Source organism: Mobula birostris, chromosome 24, assembly GCF_030028105.1.
Source record: "Mobula birostris isolate sMobBir1 chromosome 24, sMobBir1.hap1, whole genome shotgun sequence".
NCBI lineage: Eukaryota > Metazoa > Chordata > Chondrichthyes > Myliobatiformes > Myliobatidae > Mobula > Mobula birostris.
Window position 1 is genome coordinate 19,468,401 of NC_092393.1, and position 14,139 is coordinate 19,482,539.

General features: G+C 37.2%; 1 protein-coding gene across 6 annotated transcripts in view; it reads right to left on the reverse strand.

Moving 5' to 3' along the window:
- The window catches only part of map2k4a (mitogen-activated protein kinase kinase 4a), a 143,715-nt gene that overhangs the window by 70,412 nt on the left and 59,164 nt on the right, over positions 1–14,139 (reverse strand). For 4 of the 6 annotated variants that reach the window (XM_072241886.1, XM_072241885.1, XM_072241887.1 and 1 more), the window contains 2 exons: positions 11,257–11,365; positions 4,779–4,877 (listed from right to left, as the gene is read on the reverse strand). In XM_072241886.1, the coding sequence (XP_072097987.1) occupies positions 4,779–4,877; positions 11,257–11,365 (208 nt within the window). The remainder of the gene's footprint in view (positions 1–4,778; positions 4,878–11,256; positions 11,366–14,139) is intronic. The other 2 variants (XM_072241889.1, XM_072241890.1) reach the window with 2 other exon arrangements.

Below are 14,139 nucleotides of genomic sequence, written 5' to 3' on the forward strand. Positions count from 1 at the left end.
CCTTAAACTCCTCCATATACCTGTCTAGTAGTCTCTTAAATTTCACTAGTATATCTGCCTCCACCATTGACTCAGGCAGTGCATTCCATGCAACCAACCACTCTCTGAGTAAAAAAACCTTCCTCTAATATCCCCCGTGAACTTCCCACCCCTTACCTTTAAGCCATGTCCTCTTGTATTGAGCAGTGGTGCCCTGGGGAAGAGGTGCTGGCTGTCCACTCTATCTATTCCTCTTAATATCTTGTATACCTCTATCATGTCTCCTCTCATCCTCCTTCTCTCTAAAGAGTAAAGCCTTAGCTCCCTTAATCTCTCATCATAATGCATACTCTCTAAACCAGGCAGCATCCTGGTAAATCTCCTCTGTACCCTTTTCCAATGCTTCCACATCCTTCCTATAGTGAGGCGACCAGAACTGGACACAGTACTCCAAGCGTGGCCTAACCAGAGTTTTATAGAGCTGCACCATTACCTCGAGACTCTTAAACTCTATCCCTCAACTTATGAAAGCTAACACCCCATAAGCTTTCTTAACTACCTTATCTACCTGTGAGGCAACTTTCAGGGATCTGTGGACATGTACCCCCAGATCCCTCTGCTCCTCCACACTACCAAGTATCCTGCCATTTACTTTGTACTCTGCCTTGGAGTTTGTCCTTCCAAAGTGTACCACCTCACACTTCTCTGGATTGAACTCCATCTGCCACGTCTCAGCCCACTCCTGCATCCTATCAATGTCTCTCTGCAATCTTCAACAATCCTCTACGCTATTCACAACACCACCAACCTTTGTGTCGCCTGCAAACTTGCCAACCCACCCTTCTACCCCCACATCCAGGTCGTTAATAAAAATCACAAAAGGTAGAGGTCCCAGAACCAATCCTTGTGGGACACCACTAGTCACAACCCTCCAATCCGAATGTACTCCCTCCACCATGACCCTCTGCTTTCTGCAGGCAAGCCAATTCTGAATCCACCTGACCAAACTTCCCTGGATCCCATCCCTTCTGACTTCCTGAATAAGCTTACCATATGGAACCTTGTCAAATTCCTTACTAAAATCCATGTAGATCACATCCACTGCACTACCATCATCCTGGTCACCTCCTCAAAGAACTCTATCAGACTTGTTAGACACGATCTGCCCTTCACAAAGTCATGCTGACTGTCCCTGATCAGACCATGATTCTCTAAATGCCCACAGATCCTATCTCTAAGAATCTTTTCCAACAGCTTTCCCACCACAGACGTAAGGCTCACTGGTCTATAATTACCCGGACTATCCCTACTACCTTTTTTGAACAAGCGGGCAACATTCGCCTCCCTCCAATCCTCCGGTACCATTCCCGTAGACAACGAGGACATAAAGATCCTAGCCAGAGGCTCAATAATCTCTTCCCTCGCCTCGTGGAGCAGCCTGGGGAATATTCCGTCAGGCCCCGGGGACTCATCTGTCCTAATGTATTTTAACAACTCCAACAACTCCTCTCCCTTAATATCGACATGCTCTAGAACATTAACCCCACTTATATTGTCCTCACCGTCATCAAGTTCCCTCTCATTGGTGAATACCAGAAGCATTCATTGAGAACCTTGCTCACTTCCACAGCCTCCAGGCACATCTTCCCACCTTTATCTCTAATCGGTCCTACCTTTACTGCTGTCATCTTTTTGTTCTTCTCAAAAGCATGACCGTGAGTGAAAACAGATTACAAGTGAGGCAAGTGTACTGGAGAGAGAGTTCCAAAATGCTTGAACAGATCTGAAGGGTGCCTATTGAAAGTAAAGAAACTTTAAAGCAGAGGAAAAACAGAAATTATTTTCTCCAAGTGCTCTTATTTCCTCACATTCTAAAAGAAATGTTAACTGGTAGATTAATCAACTAGGATAAATTGTCTCTAGTAAGGAAGTGAGTTGTCCGGCTGCTGGCGCAGTGACATCAGCACCAGACTCCGGAGCGATGGTTCCCGAGATCGAAACCAGTCGGGCTGCTCCCAGGCGCGCTTTCCATCCGTGCCAGGTTGAGTGTCGAGCTCGCAACTCAGCCTCATTAAAAAAAAGACTGCGCTGTGAGAAGGACATGGGGGAGCACTCACAGAATCTCCCTTCCAAGACAACCACTTGAAAAGTGGGGCCGAGGCTCTGCTACAAACAAAAGGAAGCGAGTGGGATGACCTGGGAAGAACATGAGGGGATATAAACATGGGACTGATTTTTGATTAGTCTTAATAGGTAGTTGCTGACTTGCTATGCCAAAGGGCAATTTGTTATATTAAATTGCTCCATAAATACTTAGAAATGATAAAAAGGGATTAGATATGCAGATAAATTTATTATAAGATAGTCAAATATTTTACATACACAAATTCTTAAGTTAGAAATGGGTTGATAACACTAGAAAAATTCACTAAGTTCAAAATTAGAACCAATGATTACAGACAACATTTACAGGGATGTTGTCAGAATTTGTGGACCTGAGTTTTCGGGAAAGAATGAATTGGTCAGGAACGGAGAAGAATGAGGGGAAATTTAATAGAGGGATAGTAAATTATGAGAGGTCTAGATAAGGTAGATGCAAGCAGGCTTTTTCCACTGTGTTTTGGTAAGACTTGAAGTAGAGGTCATAGGTTAATGGTGAAAGAGAAATGTTTAAGGGGAACTACTTCACTCAGAGGGTGATGTGAGAGTGGATCGAGCTGCCAGTGGAAGTGATGGCTGTGGGTTCAATTGCTACATTTAGAGAAGTTTGGGTAAGTACATGGATGGTAGGGATAGTAAGCGTTATGGTCCAAGTATGGATCAATGGGTCCAGGCAGAATAACAGCTTGGCATGGACAGGATGGGCTGAAGGGCCGTGTTTATGTGTTGTATTGTTCCATGACTACATTTATAATATAACAACAATGACATCTAATTTCAGATATCTAGGTCCCACAAAGAGTAATGTGATAATGATCAGATGCTGTCTTTTTAAGACATGTTGTCTTCAGACTGTCCAGGGCATCAGGGATAAATGCCCTCCACTTCCCAAAGTAGTTGTTTGGGACTGTTTAGGCTTGTTTGATGGTGCAGTCATAATTGGGGTTTTACACCTCATCATAAAGACAATGCTATTGACTATGAATGAAGCATTCCTCCACTGCACTAGCACAAATTTAAGAATTTCATGATCAAGTCTTTCAAGAGACTTTAATCACAACCTTTAATTTAACATAGACCATAGAATAGTACAGCACCTTACAGACCCTTCGGCCCACAATGTTTAAATAAGCCCTAGAAACAACTGGCAAAAAAATGCAAAGCATGATGCTGAAGTTGGAGATAATTGAAAATCAGTACAGATGAAGTACAATGTCTTCTTCTGGAATTCCATGGAGTTATAAAGGGAAATGCAAGTTGAATCATATCACTTCTTGGACTGAGTGACATTTGGTTCATAAAAGCATTAGGCGATTCTGCTCTCATCTTTTTTCTCCACTTCTCATTATCCCAACCTTAATTTACCTTCCTTGCCTACTCCTCCCTTTTTCCTCCAATCATACACATACACCTTCTTCTATGGTCCACTCTCCTCTTCTATCAGATTCCTTCCTCTCCATCTTTTCTACCCACCTGGCTTCACCTATCACTTTCTAGCTATCCCTCTTCCCCTCCTCCCCCACCTTCTTATTCTGATGTCGTCTCTCTTCCTTGCCAATCCTGAAGGACGGAATCCACCGAAACATCAAGTGTTTATTCATTTCCATAGATACTGCCCTGACCTGCTGAGTTCCTCCAGCATTTTGAGGGTGCTGCATCAAGTTCAAAAACATGGAACCAAGATACTGAAGATGTAACAATAATGTGTGACAATTGGACCGTGTTGTTTATGGTAATGTACAGTGTTTCATGTCAAAGGCTGGATTGTATTGAAAATAAGAAAAGTACTAAAGAATGTGAAACCATGGAACTAATCAGATATACCTTACAACTTCAAAAATAAACCAGCATTTCATAAATATATTGTACTATACCAACCAGTAGCTAAATAATGTTTCCATTTTAATAGCCAGGCAAGACAATTGACTCATATGCAGGTCAACAGGTAGTTAGGAAAGCTAACAATGTTATCACAGCCTGGGGAACTGAAGTTGAAGGAAATTACATTTCTTTTCTCAGGACATTAGAGAGACCACATCTGGACTTCTGTAAAGTGTGGACTTATCAGGAACTATAGTTTCCTTCTCTAAGGAAGATGTTAATGCAGTTCAGGTTTATAAATCTACTACCAGGAATGCATGGATTGTTCTCAAGGAAAAATTGGATGGCCTAGTTTTGTATTCACTTCAAAGTGCATCATAAAAGATCTTTTGACACAATGAATGTAGAGGGAATGTTTCCTTTTAGTGTCAAAACTAACAATCATTGTTTAAAAATAAGGTATGACCCATTAAAGTCAGATGAAGAAATTTTTGTGTAATGCCTGGGTCTTTTCGTCAGAGGGTGGGTGAGTATTTTTAAAAGCAGGGTACTAGATAATAAAGCAAAGAGGGATGAGAGTGAAAGAATATTGCAGGTAAAAGGAAATTCAGGCTTCAAGCCTGAATTAAGTGCCCTACAATTCCTAATGCATAATAAAATCCAAACAAATCTTCCTCACTCTTCTCAATGTATCTGTTGGTTACAGAATCTGAGCTTCACGGGCTATAAATATAAACATAATTCAGATTAATTACATGTTCAATAACAGGTCCAATAATTACAGTTCTATGTTTCACATTATGCAAATCCAAACAAACCTTGTTCGTTTCATTTCCAATGATATGAAGTCTTCATCCACAGGAGCTGAAAGTTCCAAAGATCCAAGGTCTGGGCCCTGTTTTTGGGTGGGCCTGGACCTGCAGAAAATATCAGTGTAAAATCTAACAGACTAATTGAAAAAGTGGCAAACGTTAGCACTGTAAGTTCAGTTTTTTTTTAAAGTTAATGGAAATGGTTGTCAAAAGTTAAAGCTGATGGTTTTAGTACAATACTGACCTTCCAAACTAAATTTTAACGGCTTTAGAAGATTCTATGAACTATACGTTCCCAAGGGATTTAAAACAAAACACCTTTACAACACTGTTAGATGTGAATACAAACTCTGAAAAGCCCAACCCAAGAGATAACCAGTGGAAAATTCAAAGTCACACTAAATAAATTAAACTATAACAAAAAAAAACTGACGAGAATCTCCGATGATTATTTTTCATCCTCCAGTACAAGTTCACTGGTGGCAACCCTCAGAATTATCATCAATACTGGTATACTAATAAGCCAAAAACCACCAGCCTTTTCTGCTCCTGGCTATATCATGATCTAACTCTTTACACTTACCTTTATCTCATATTGCTTGGTATTTGTTTCACGGGTAGCTTTGCATAAACTACAACTTGCTGAAGAATACTTAAAACTTCCATAAAACTACTCAACTGGACAAGTACTTTTCCTCACTTGGTTCCTTTAAGATCTGGCTTTAAATTTGAATTGGGAGGTTGTAGGTATCCTTAAAAAAATATTGATAAAATGATTGGGATTGAAAGGCAATAAATCTCAAATGGTTTACTTCCATTTCCTACGTCCTTCAAAATCTTACTTTGATCAAATCAACTCATAACCTAGCAGTGAGAACTGAAGCAGACTTCACATATGTCCTCACGTCAACCCTCTGAATCCAAGTTCCTTTCTGTTAGATCTGCACTGCATCTATCCAGGACAAATCTCTAAGTGTGATGTCTAAATCTGCCCTCAATACTCCTGATATGGCCACAAGGGGGTTAACATTGTAACAACTCAAACTTATAATTGAGCTCTCTGGAACAAGGCCAAAATTCCATTGCTGTTTTGATTAGTTTTGCACCTGTAAACAATTCACGATGGAAGAACATAGACCTCCAATACTTCAAATGTTCAGTTAATATTTTTCATTAATCCTGAGTTTGCACAAAAAAAACAATAAGCTGTCTGTTCCTTAGAAAACAATCACACTTTCCTAACTTTTGGAAATCTCACGCTCAGCTTTTTAACTTCTTGCTTTCATTCCTTTAAGATGTTACTTAAAACTGACCCTCATCCTTTTAAGTCATGTGGTTTGATCCAATTTTGGCTAGCACTATTATCAAAAGCTACATATAAAGATGCCATGTTAATACAATTTGTTCACCAAACAAATTAAAATGCCATGCTTACACATGCATAAAATGGCATTATTACAGCTCCCCAATGGTATTCCTCTTACAAAATTGTGGGCATCCAGTGTAATCTCTGACCAGCGTGAAACCAATTTCCTTTCGGTGTTTTGTTGAATATTTCTTGGTGTTTTTAGAGGAGGAGATGGTGAAATTTCAATAAATAAATGATTAAAGATCATTGTCAAGCTATAGAATCAACTTAAAAGGGAAAATGGACTTTGCTGGAGTACCTTCTACAAGAATAAAGAACAAAAGCCACTTATATACCCATTTGATTCAAAACTCAAAGGATAATTTGCTCAAGGACAGATTTTTCCACTCTTTATTCAGGGTAAACTCGAAGCTGTCAATCATTTCAATACACGGCACAGGAGAAGCCAAAAAAAAACACAACATATTGCAGGTTCCAGAAAGGAAAGCACAAACGACAAACGAGTGTGAATTGTCACGAATCTCCCCCTTTACGTTACTGATTTTGTCCCCACTTTTCTAAAATGGCAGGAATGGATGGAAAATGTTTCTCAAAGCAAGTAATATTTACAGATAAGTACGCTGGGATTCCCTTCAATGCCTCCTAATGGGTAGCTACTGAGATCTGCAGATTGTCTTCTCAAAGACCAACGTAAATTTATTATCAAAGTACATATATGTTAGCATATACAACACAGAATCAATGAAAAGACCACACTCAACAAGGCGGAAAAACAGCCAATGTGCAAAAGCTGACAAACTGAAAATACACAAGAAAAAATAATGATAATAATAATAAATAAGTAAGTAATAAATAGAGAACCCGAGAATGAAGAGTCCCTGAAAGTTGTCAGAACAGTTTAGTGAACAGTTTAGTGATGGGGCAAGTGAAGTTATCCCCTCTGCTGAACAGGCTGATGATTGTGGGATAAAAACTCTTCCTGAACCTGGTGGTGTGTGTCCTGAGACTCCTGAACCTTCTTCATGATGGGTGCAGTGAGAACAGAGCATGGCCTGCATGACAGGGTGATGAATGCCACTTTCCTACAACAGCGCTCCACTGTAGATACGTTCATTGGTGGGTAGGGCATTACACGCGATGACCTAGACTGTATCCACTACTTTTTGTAGTATTTTCTGTTCAAGGACATTGGTGTTTCCATTCCAGGTTGTGATGCAATCAGTTAACATACCGTCCACCACACATCTGTAGAAGATTGTCAATGTTTTAGATGTCACACTGGACTCTGACGGTGGTGTCTGAAAAGAGGATGCTGTCCAAGTTGCATGCCATCTTGGACAATGTCTCCCATCCACTACATAATGTACTGGTCGGGCACAGGAGTACATTCAGCCAGAGACTCATTCCACAGAGATGCAAGACTGAGCGTCATAGGAAGTCATTCCTGCCTGTGGCCATCAAACTTTACAACTCCTCCCTTGGAGGGTCAGACACCCTGAGCCAATAGGCTGGTCCTGAACTTATTTTCATCTGGCATAATTTACATATCATTATTTAATTATTTATGGTTTTATTTTGCTATATTTACACTCTATTCTTGGTTGATGCAACTGTAACGAAACCCAATTTCCCATGGGATCAATAAAGTAAGACTATGACTAAATCTTCACAAACTTCTAAGGAAATAAAGGTGCTGTCATGCTTTCTTTGTAACTGCACTTTCATGCTGGACCCACAACAAGTCCCCTGAAAAGGTAACACCAAGGAATTTAAAGTTGCTGACCTCTGATCCACAAATTATCTAGTTCAGACAGACAGTTCAAAATGAGAGACAGTTGGATGACCTGCTTTTCTGGCCGTCTGTTCACAGAACTGTCAGGGCATTAAAGGGTGAACTGAGACTATTAATACAAAACAAAAATGTTTGAAGAGTCAATTTTATAATTACAAGCCCTCAAAAAGCTATATTGTCATTTTAAAATAAAATTGTAGCCAATGAAATAAAATTGTGTTTATGCATAGTAAGTTAACTAATTGTTTAAAGCACTGAGGCAAAAAGAGTATTCAGTCTTTACAGAGAACAAATGCACTGTTACTTCATCTATCATACCAACATGGGTTTGAATTTTCATTTTATAATCAGTAACAGCTAATTCCCTAAAATTTATTGCAATTATTTTAAGGGCTTATAAAACATTCAATACATCTTACAATGTCAAAAAACCAGAAATAGTGAAAATGTAAGCAGACTGTAAACTTTGAATTGTCAGGTAATATAATAATTTGTAATTTAATTCCTTTTTATCATAGAAACAGTCGATAATTTGCTTTAATTTTCTTTTCCTCAGTAACTCTTGCTAACTTGACAAACATCAGAACCAAAAATAAATCAATGTAAAGCAAACAAATTTTAACTATAATTCAACAGCATCAACCACACATGGTTACTTTAAAATTGCCATTAAGTAAATGAAATATTATACCTTCAAAAAGCTACAATTTTCATGATGCTATATAATATGCAGATGTTACCATTAAAAGCATTTCTTTCGGATGCTATGCAGCACACTCTTGGGCATTAAATCAATTCCAACTTTCACTTTTCAATTCAAAACACTTGTCTATGCGTAGCACTTGCTTTTCATTTCAACTGCACATACCCTCCCTCAGCCACACAGTTCTCTGCTGGCAGGGATCTGACATTCAGTGCTAGAAAGCAATTCAGATACCAAGGACATCTTGTTCCCATCTACCTCCATCCTAGCTAAGGACGACAGCCACAGATCAATACCCGAAACCACCTCTCTTCTTAAATATAGTTATACAGAGCGTCCTTCATACTGCTCAAGCTAAAATTTTTAACAGACCATACATCAAATCTGCTGCTACTTGCCGGGTTTGATTTTGTTTGGAAGCAGATGGTGGTTTTACCAATTTAAATCATTGGAATAATTTTAGCACCATTTTTTTATTTGAAAGCAAAGCACATTAAGCACAAGTTATTCATAAATATAGCTTAACTGTCAATGTAATAGTTACATACTTTATTTTATAAACAAATTGGCTTTACATTTTTAAAATAAAGAAATATAATACAGAGGACATTTTCTGCACATTTTCCTGTCATTTTACAATGATGGAATGATTCCTGAATATTAACAATAATTGGAATAATAACTATTAAAGTAGTGCAAAATACAAGTTATTGATTCAAATTAAGTATGACAAATGCATCTCTGAGGATAGATATCATAATTGGGAGAGCTACGTTTCAATTTAAAACACATAAGCTTCCACTCTGATTTGTAACTTGACTCACTCCGCATCCTTTAAAATGTGCCACCCTTCCAAGGAAAAACATTTCACCTCATGTTTCTCGGCATTACATTCAGCTTCCATGTATATCTCCCCATTTCATTGCTATTTGCCTTGTCAGAGAGCTTCTGATTTGTTTCATATCTGCTAACAATGAAGCCAGTCCAGGCGCCACAAGAAATTAAGACTTGAAATATTTAATGAATTAACTGGGCTACAACTTCTGAATCCCAAAATAATGTTACTTTATGATAGCAAGCTTTTACAAGTTCAGGACAAAGCTAAAAAATGTTCTGCAACAAGTACAAATCCTATTAACTAATCTTGTATCACAGATTAACTATACTGGCATATCAATAATAAAAAACTAATAATTTGAAATGCTAATCATACAAATAACTACGCGCTATTCAAAATATGTATGCACTAAGATTTTGGCGAACAGATTTGCAACTGAGCAGACATTTCTCTCATGCCAAATTCAAATTAGATTTTTTGGAAAAGCTTAAACAATGATCACTAAACATGAAAATTTCACAAATCAAATACGTAGCCATAGCACTTGTCTCCTAATTTTTCAACTTGGCTAAATGAACTCAGAGTACCTCCAGCATTTTTTTATTTTATTTCCAAAGTTTAAGGTTTCAGTGTGACTTAACTGAGTGACAGAAGATACAATGCAGTCAGCAAGAACTACCTTCACCAATCACCATTACATTTAAGTCTTTGAAAACAGTTTCACAGCCACTATTACTGCCAAGTAATAACTTTACACAAAACACAGCCAACGCCAGAAATCTGAAATTACATACAGAAAAATGCAACAATATTCAGAAAATCAGGCAGTCAGTCACAGAAAGTTAAACGTACCAGGCTTCTATCAGATCTGATTACTCTCACAGACTCTTATTGGAAAATATATGATCTAAGCTTAGTGAGTCTTGAAAGGTTCTGTTAAATTGAGCTGATATTTGATTCTACGGGATTCAAGATTGACAAGAATCATTCCACATATCCAATTGTCCCTAGGTTATACAAATGTGAATATCCCAAAAAATATTTTACACTACTATTTACTGCAGATTGTAATGCAAATCATGAGAAACTCCATTTGCAAACAGCAGATAGCTGGGATCATAACTGTTAGACAACAAATGAAAATATTTTCCAAAGATTGCTAACTGAAATGATAATCACAGGGTATGTGCATCTTTGTATCAATTACATTCTTATTCATCTCTTACATTTATTGTTATAAAATATTAATAGTTCATTCCCTGGCAAACAAAATAATTGAATTGAAAAAATGATCAGCTGAATTTGTACCTCCTAACTCAAGCCTCTGTCATGACATATCCACAGTACAAACTGCTGACCATCACTTGATCAAGCATTACAGAGTGAAAAGGTAACTAACCAATAACAGCAATGGGTCTTGACTGCACTACTACTCTTGACCAAAGGTTAAAAATTGAGAGCTTTAAACAGGAAACACTGCTGAAGGTTACACAAAAGGAGATTAAAACAGCCTCAAAGTTACAAGAACAATTTAAATTCCCAGCATTTACCACAAATGTGTGAAATGTAAAGTGCTGGAGACACTCAGCAATTCAAGCTCCATCCGTGAAGAGAGAAATAAACTTAACACTTAAAGGCAAAAGCCTTCATATGCTCTGATTAAAAATGCTCAACTTGTTTCTTTCTTCAGAAATGTAGCCCAACTTCCTGAGTGTCTATGATGTAGAGAACGTACAATTTCAATATTGTTGTTGAAAGGTTAAATTAGAAAACTCCACTCACATGTGTGGGTTCTGAAAGTGAACGCCTCCTGTTGGATTTAATGTAAGCCTTGCTGTTGTCTTGAAGGCAGGGTTGGCAAAATTCAACTTCAACGCTTTGCGTTTAACTGCTTTTTAAACAAAAAAAATGACAAAAGGAAACAGAAAGATATGTTAAGTCATACCAACCATTACATCTTGGAAATTAATTGCTCAAAACCTAGTAACTAATGGTAATTGAAAACAAGGAAATATCACAAACAGCTTTTTATGAAAAGCTAAAAAAAAATCCATAGGCTTTCTTGCAGGTTTAAAACAAATAACTGCACTAGGCAGAAAAGGAAAATACACTTGTAATGTACATATCAATGCACCACCTGCTTTACTTTTTACATTTAAATGCTAAATGCTCTGCAGAATACAATTGTACATTTCAGTTCAGGAAATCAAATTCAACTAATTTGCAATACATAAATAATGGAAATGTATCTGTTATTGTTCAAGGACGCAAGTAAATAGGAAGTACAAAAATTCTACATTAAATTCTCTATGAATTCCAAAATTCTTTAGAAGTAAACAGAAATTACCTTTTTATTCAACATTTAAACACAAAGTAATTAACTAATTTTAACAAGATCCTCCATGCATTTTGTGAAAGTTTGAGTTTTCAAGATATAATCCTGACTTAGAATGTAAAATAGCTGGTAATCACAATTCTTCAGTTCTTTTTTTAAACAGCAAAAATGAGCCAGAAGGCAGGTGAGTACTTTTAAGCATACAGTACCAAGCTTCTCACTCAATATGGTTCAAGAAAAAAAAATGATCAGCTGAATTTGTATCTCCTAACCCAAGAGCATTCTGGTAAATTTTAGCATCAATCTTCCATAACTTCAAAATGCTTGGTCAAATAAATCTAAATTAGGAAATCAATCCAAGGACATTCTAATGTAGATGGCTCAGTTTCTCAGGTCATACTTTGTTGCTCTTGCCATTCTCGGTGACAGAAATTGCAGGTTAGGACTGACAATTGCAGATCGCACATGTACTTAGTGTAGTAGATGAGGTAGCCAATAAAATTTTTGATTTACTCTGGGTGTTATCAAATTCTTGAGTGATGCTGGAGCTGCTTTCAACGTGTAGAACAGTTGATTACACTTCATACTTGTGTGCTGCAAATGGTGTAGGCTTTGGGATGTCAGGAAGCTGATCACTTTTCACAGGATACTAATCTGACTTGCTCTTTAGCCATATTACTGAGGCAAATCTAGTGAGCGACAGGCAGCATTCAACTGTTCAGTTGTTAATTTGCAGAGATCAGAGCTACCATTCATTTTCAATGGGAATTCTTATTAGACAAAGGTAAGTTTTTTTATTTGTATACATTTTGCCTATTAAGTGTTATCGTTTTCTAGGATTGTCGAGGTCCTCAGGACTAACAAACTTCAGATCACTGATAAACAAGGATACCCCAGGATATCAATGGTGGGAACCAGCAAGATTTTATTTGGTCTGGAAATGAGCCTGGGAAAATTATATTGGCTTCAATGAACTGAAAACCTTTCACCCACAAGCTACACATTAAACTGCACAGGTTGAGATGACCATTTAAGGACAATGTTATTTTGCCATTTCAAAAACAAAGAATGCAGTATAGCTCCAAATAGCAAATGTTTAATTGTCTGCATCTTGACTTCAGCAGCAATTAACTGAAAACCTGAATGAAATAACTACTATTACATTGTGAGCTACACACCCTTTACTGAAGTCATTGATGCATGACTACAGCAGTATTTCTATTTTCAATGTTTCACTTGGGAGCTGAAATTGAACTCCAACTATTTTATTTGGTCTGTGCCTATTTAAACTTTTTTTAAAAAAAAAAGAACGCCAACAAAATCTGAATGCCTACAATAAACAAGTTCACAGTGGCAAGCTGCATGAAAAATAACATTTCCATGACACTTCCTCCAGGTCTTATTTTCCAAGCTAACTTTTATAAAGAAGGGAAAAGAGTTTAGGAAACATATTTTACTCTAAATGCTCTACTTGCTCAATTTCCTTTTTAGTAGAAGAAAAATGCATTCACCATATTTCCATCTGCTGTATCAGTCATTGTGAAAAATGCAGTCAGCTGGTCTCCCTACAACATCAAGCCCTGATAACAGAAAGCTGCCTATAGAAAGAACTGCATCAGGAAACTGAGGTACTACTTCAGACTAATCCTCACCACTCTCCCCCCCACCCCCCAAAGGGTGTCATGGAACCATGCAGAGATCTTCAGAGTAACAAAATTTGGGCAATCCTCAAACGAAAGTTAATTTTGAGTAGAAGGCCTACACTATGTGAAAAGATTTTATGATGGTTTAAAAGGCTAACACTGTATTGGTATGCTATTATCTTTCACTTGTTCCATAATTCAATATAAAAATCATTCTTGGAACTTATCAAAAGGGTATCTGCAAATAAGGTATAATTGCCTCAGTGATCACCAACATACAAACCAATGCTTCAAATTTTACTTTACTATCAGATGAGATGGTCAAATAAAATGGTTATAAAACTGTTAGAAATAGTGTATGTTTGCCATTTTCTTTTCTAGCAATATACAATTTTACCATGGTGGGAAAACTATTCAATTTTTCGCTAAGGTCAAGAATAAAAGCTCCACTGAGAAACAGTTTAGTACAAATACAAAAGAAAAATCAATTATCTTATTGCTGTGCTGTAGCATTAAAAGGCAAACAAGCAGTAAATAATTCAAGTTAAATTTTGTCAAATATAAAACTGAGACAAAAATCAATTTTTTTTAAAGATGCATATCAAGAGCACAAAGTACAATAACTTCTTAAAATGGCACTTGGGATTTTTTGAAAAATGCAGAATTATTCTGACAGAATGCCAGTTT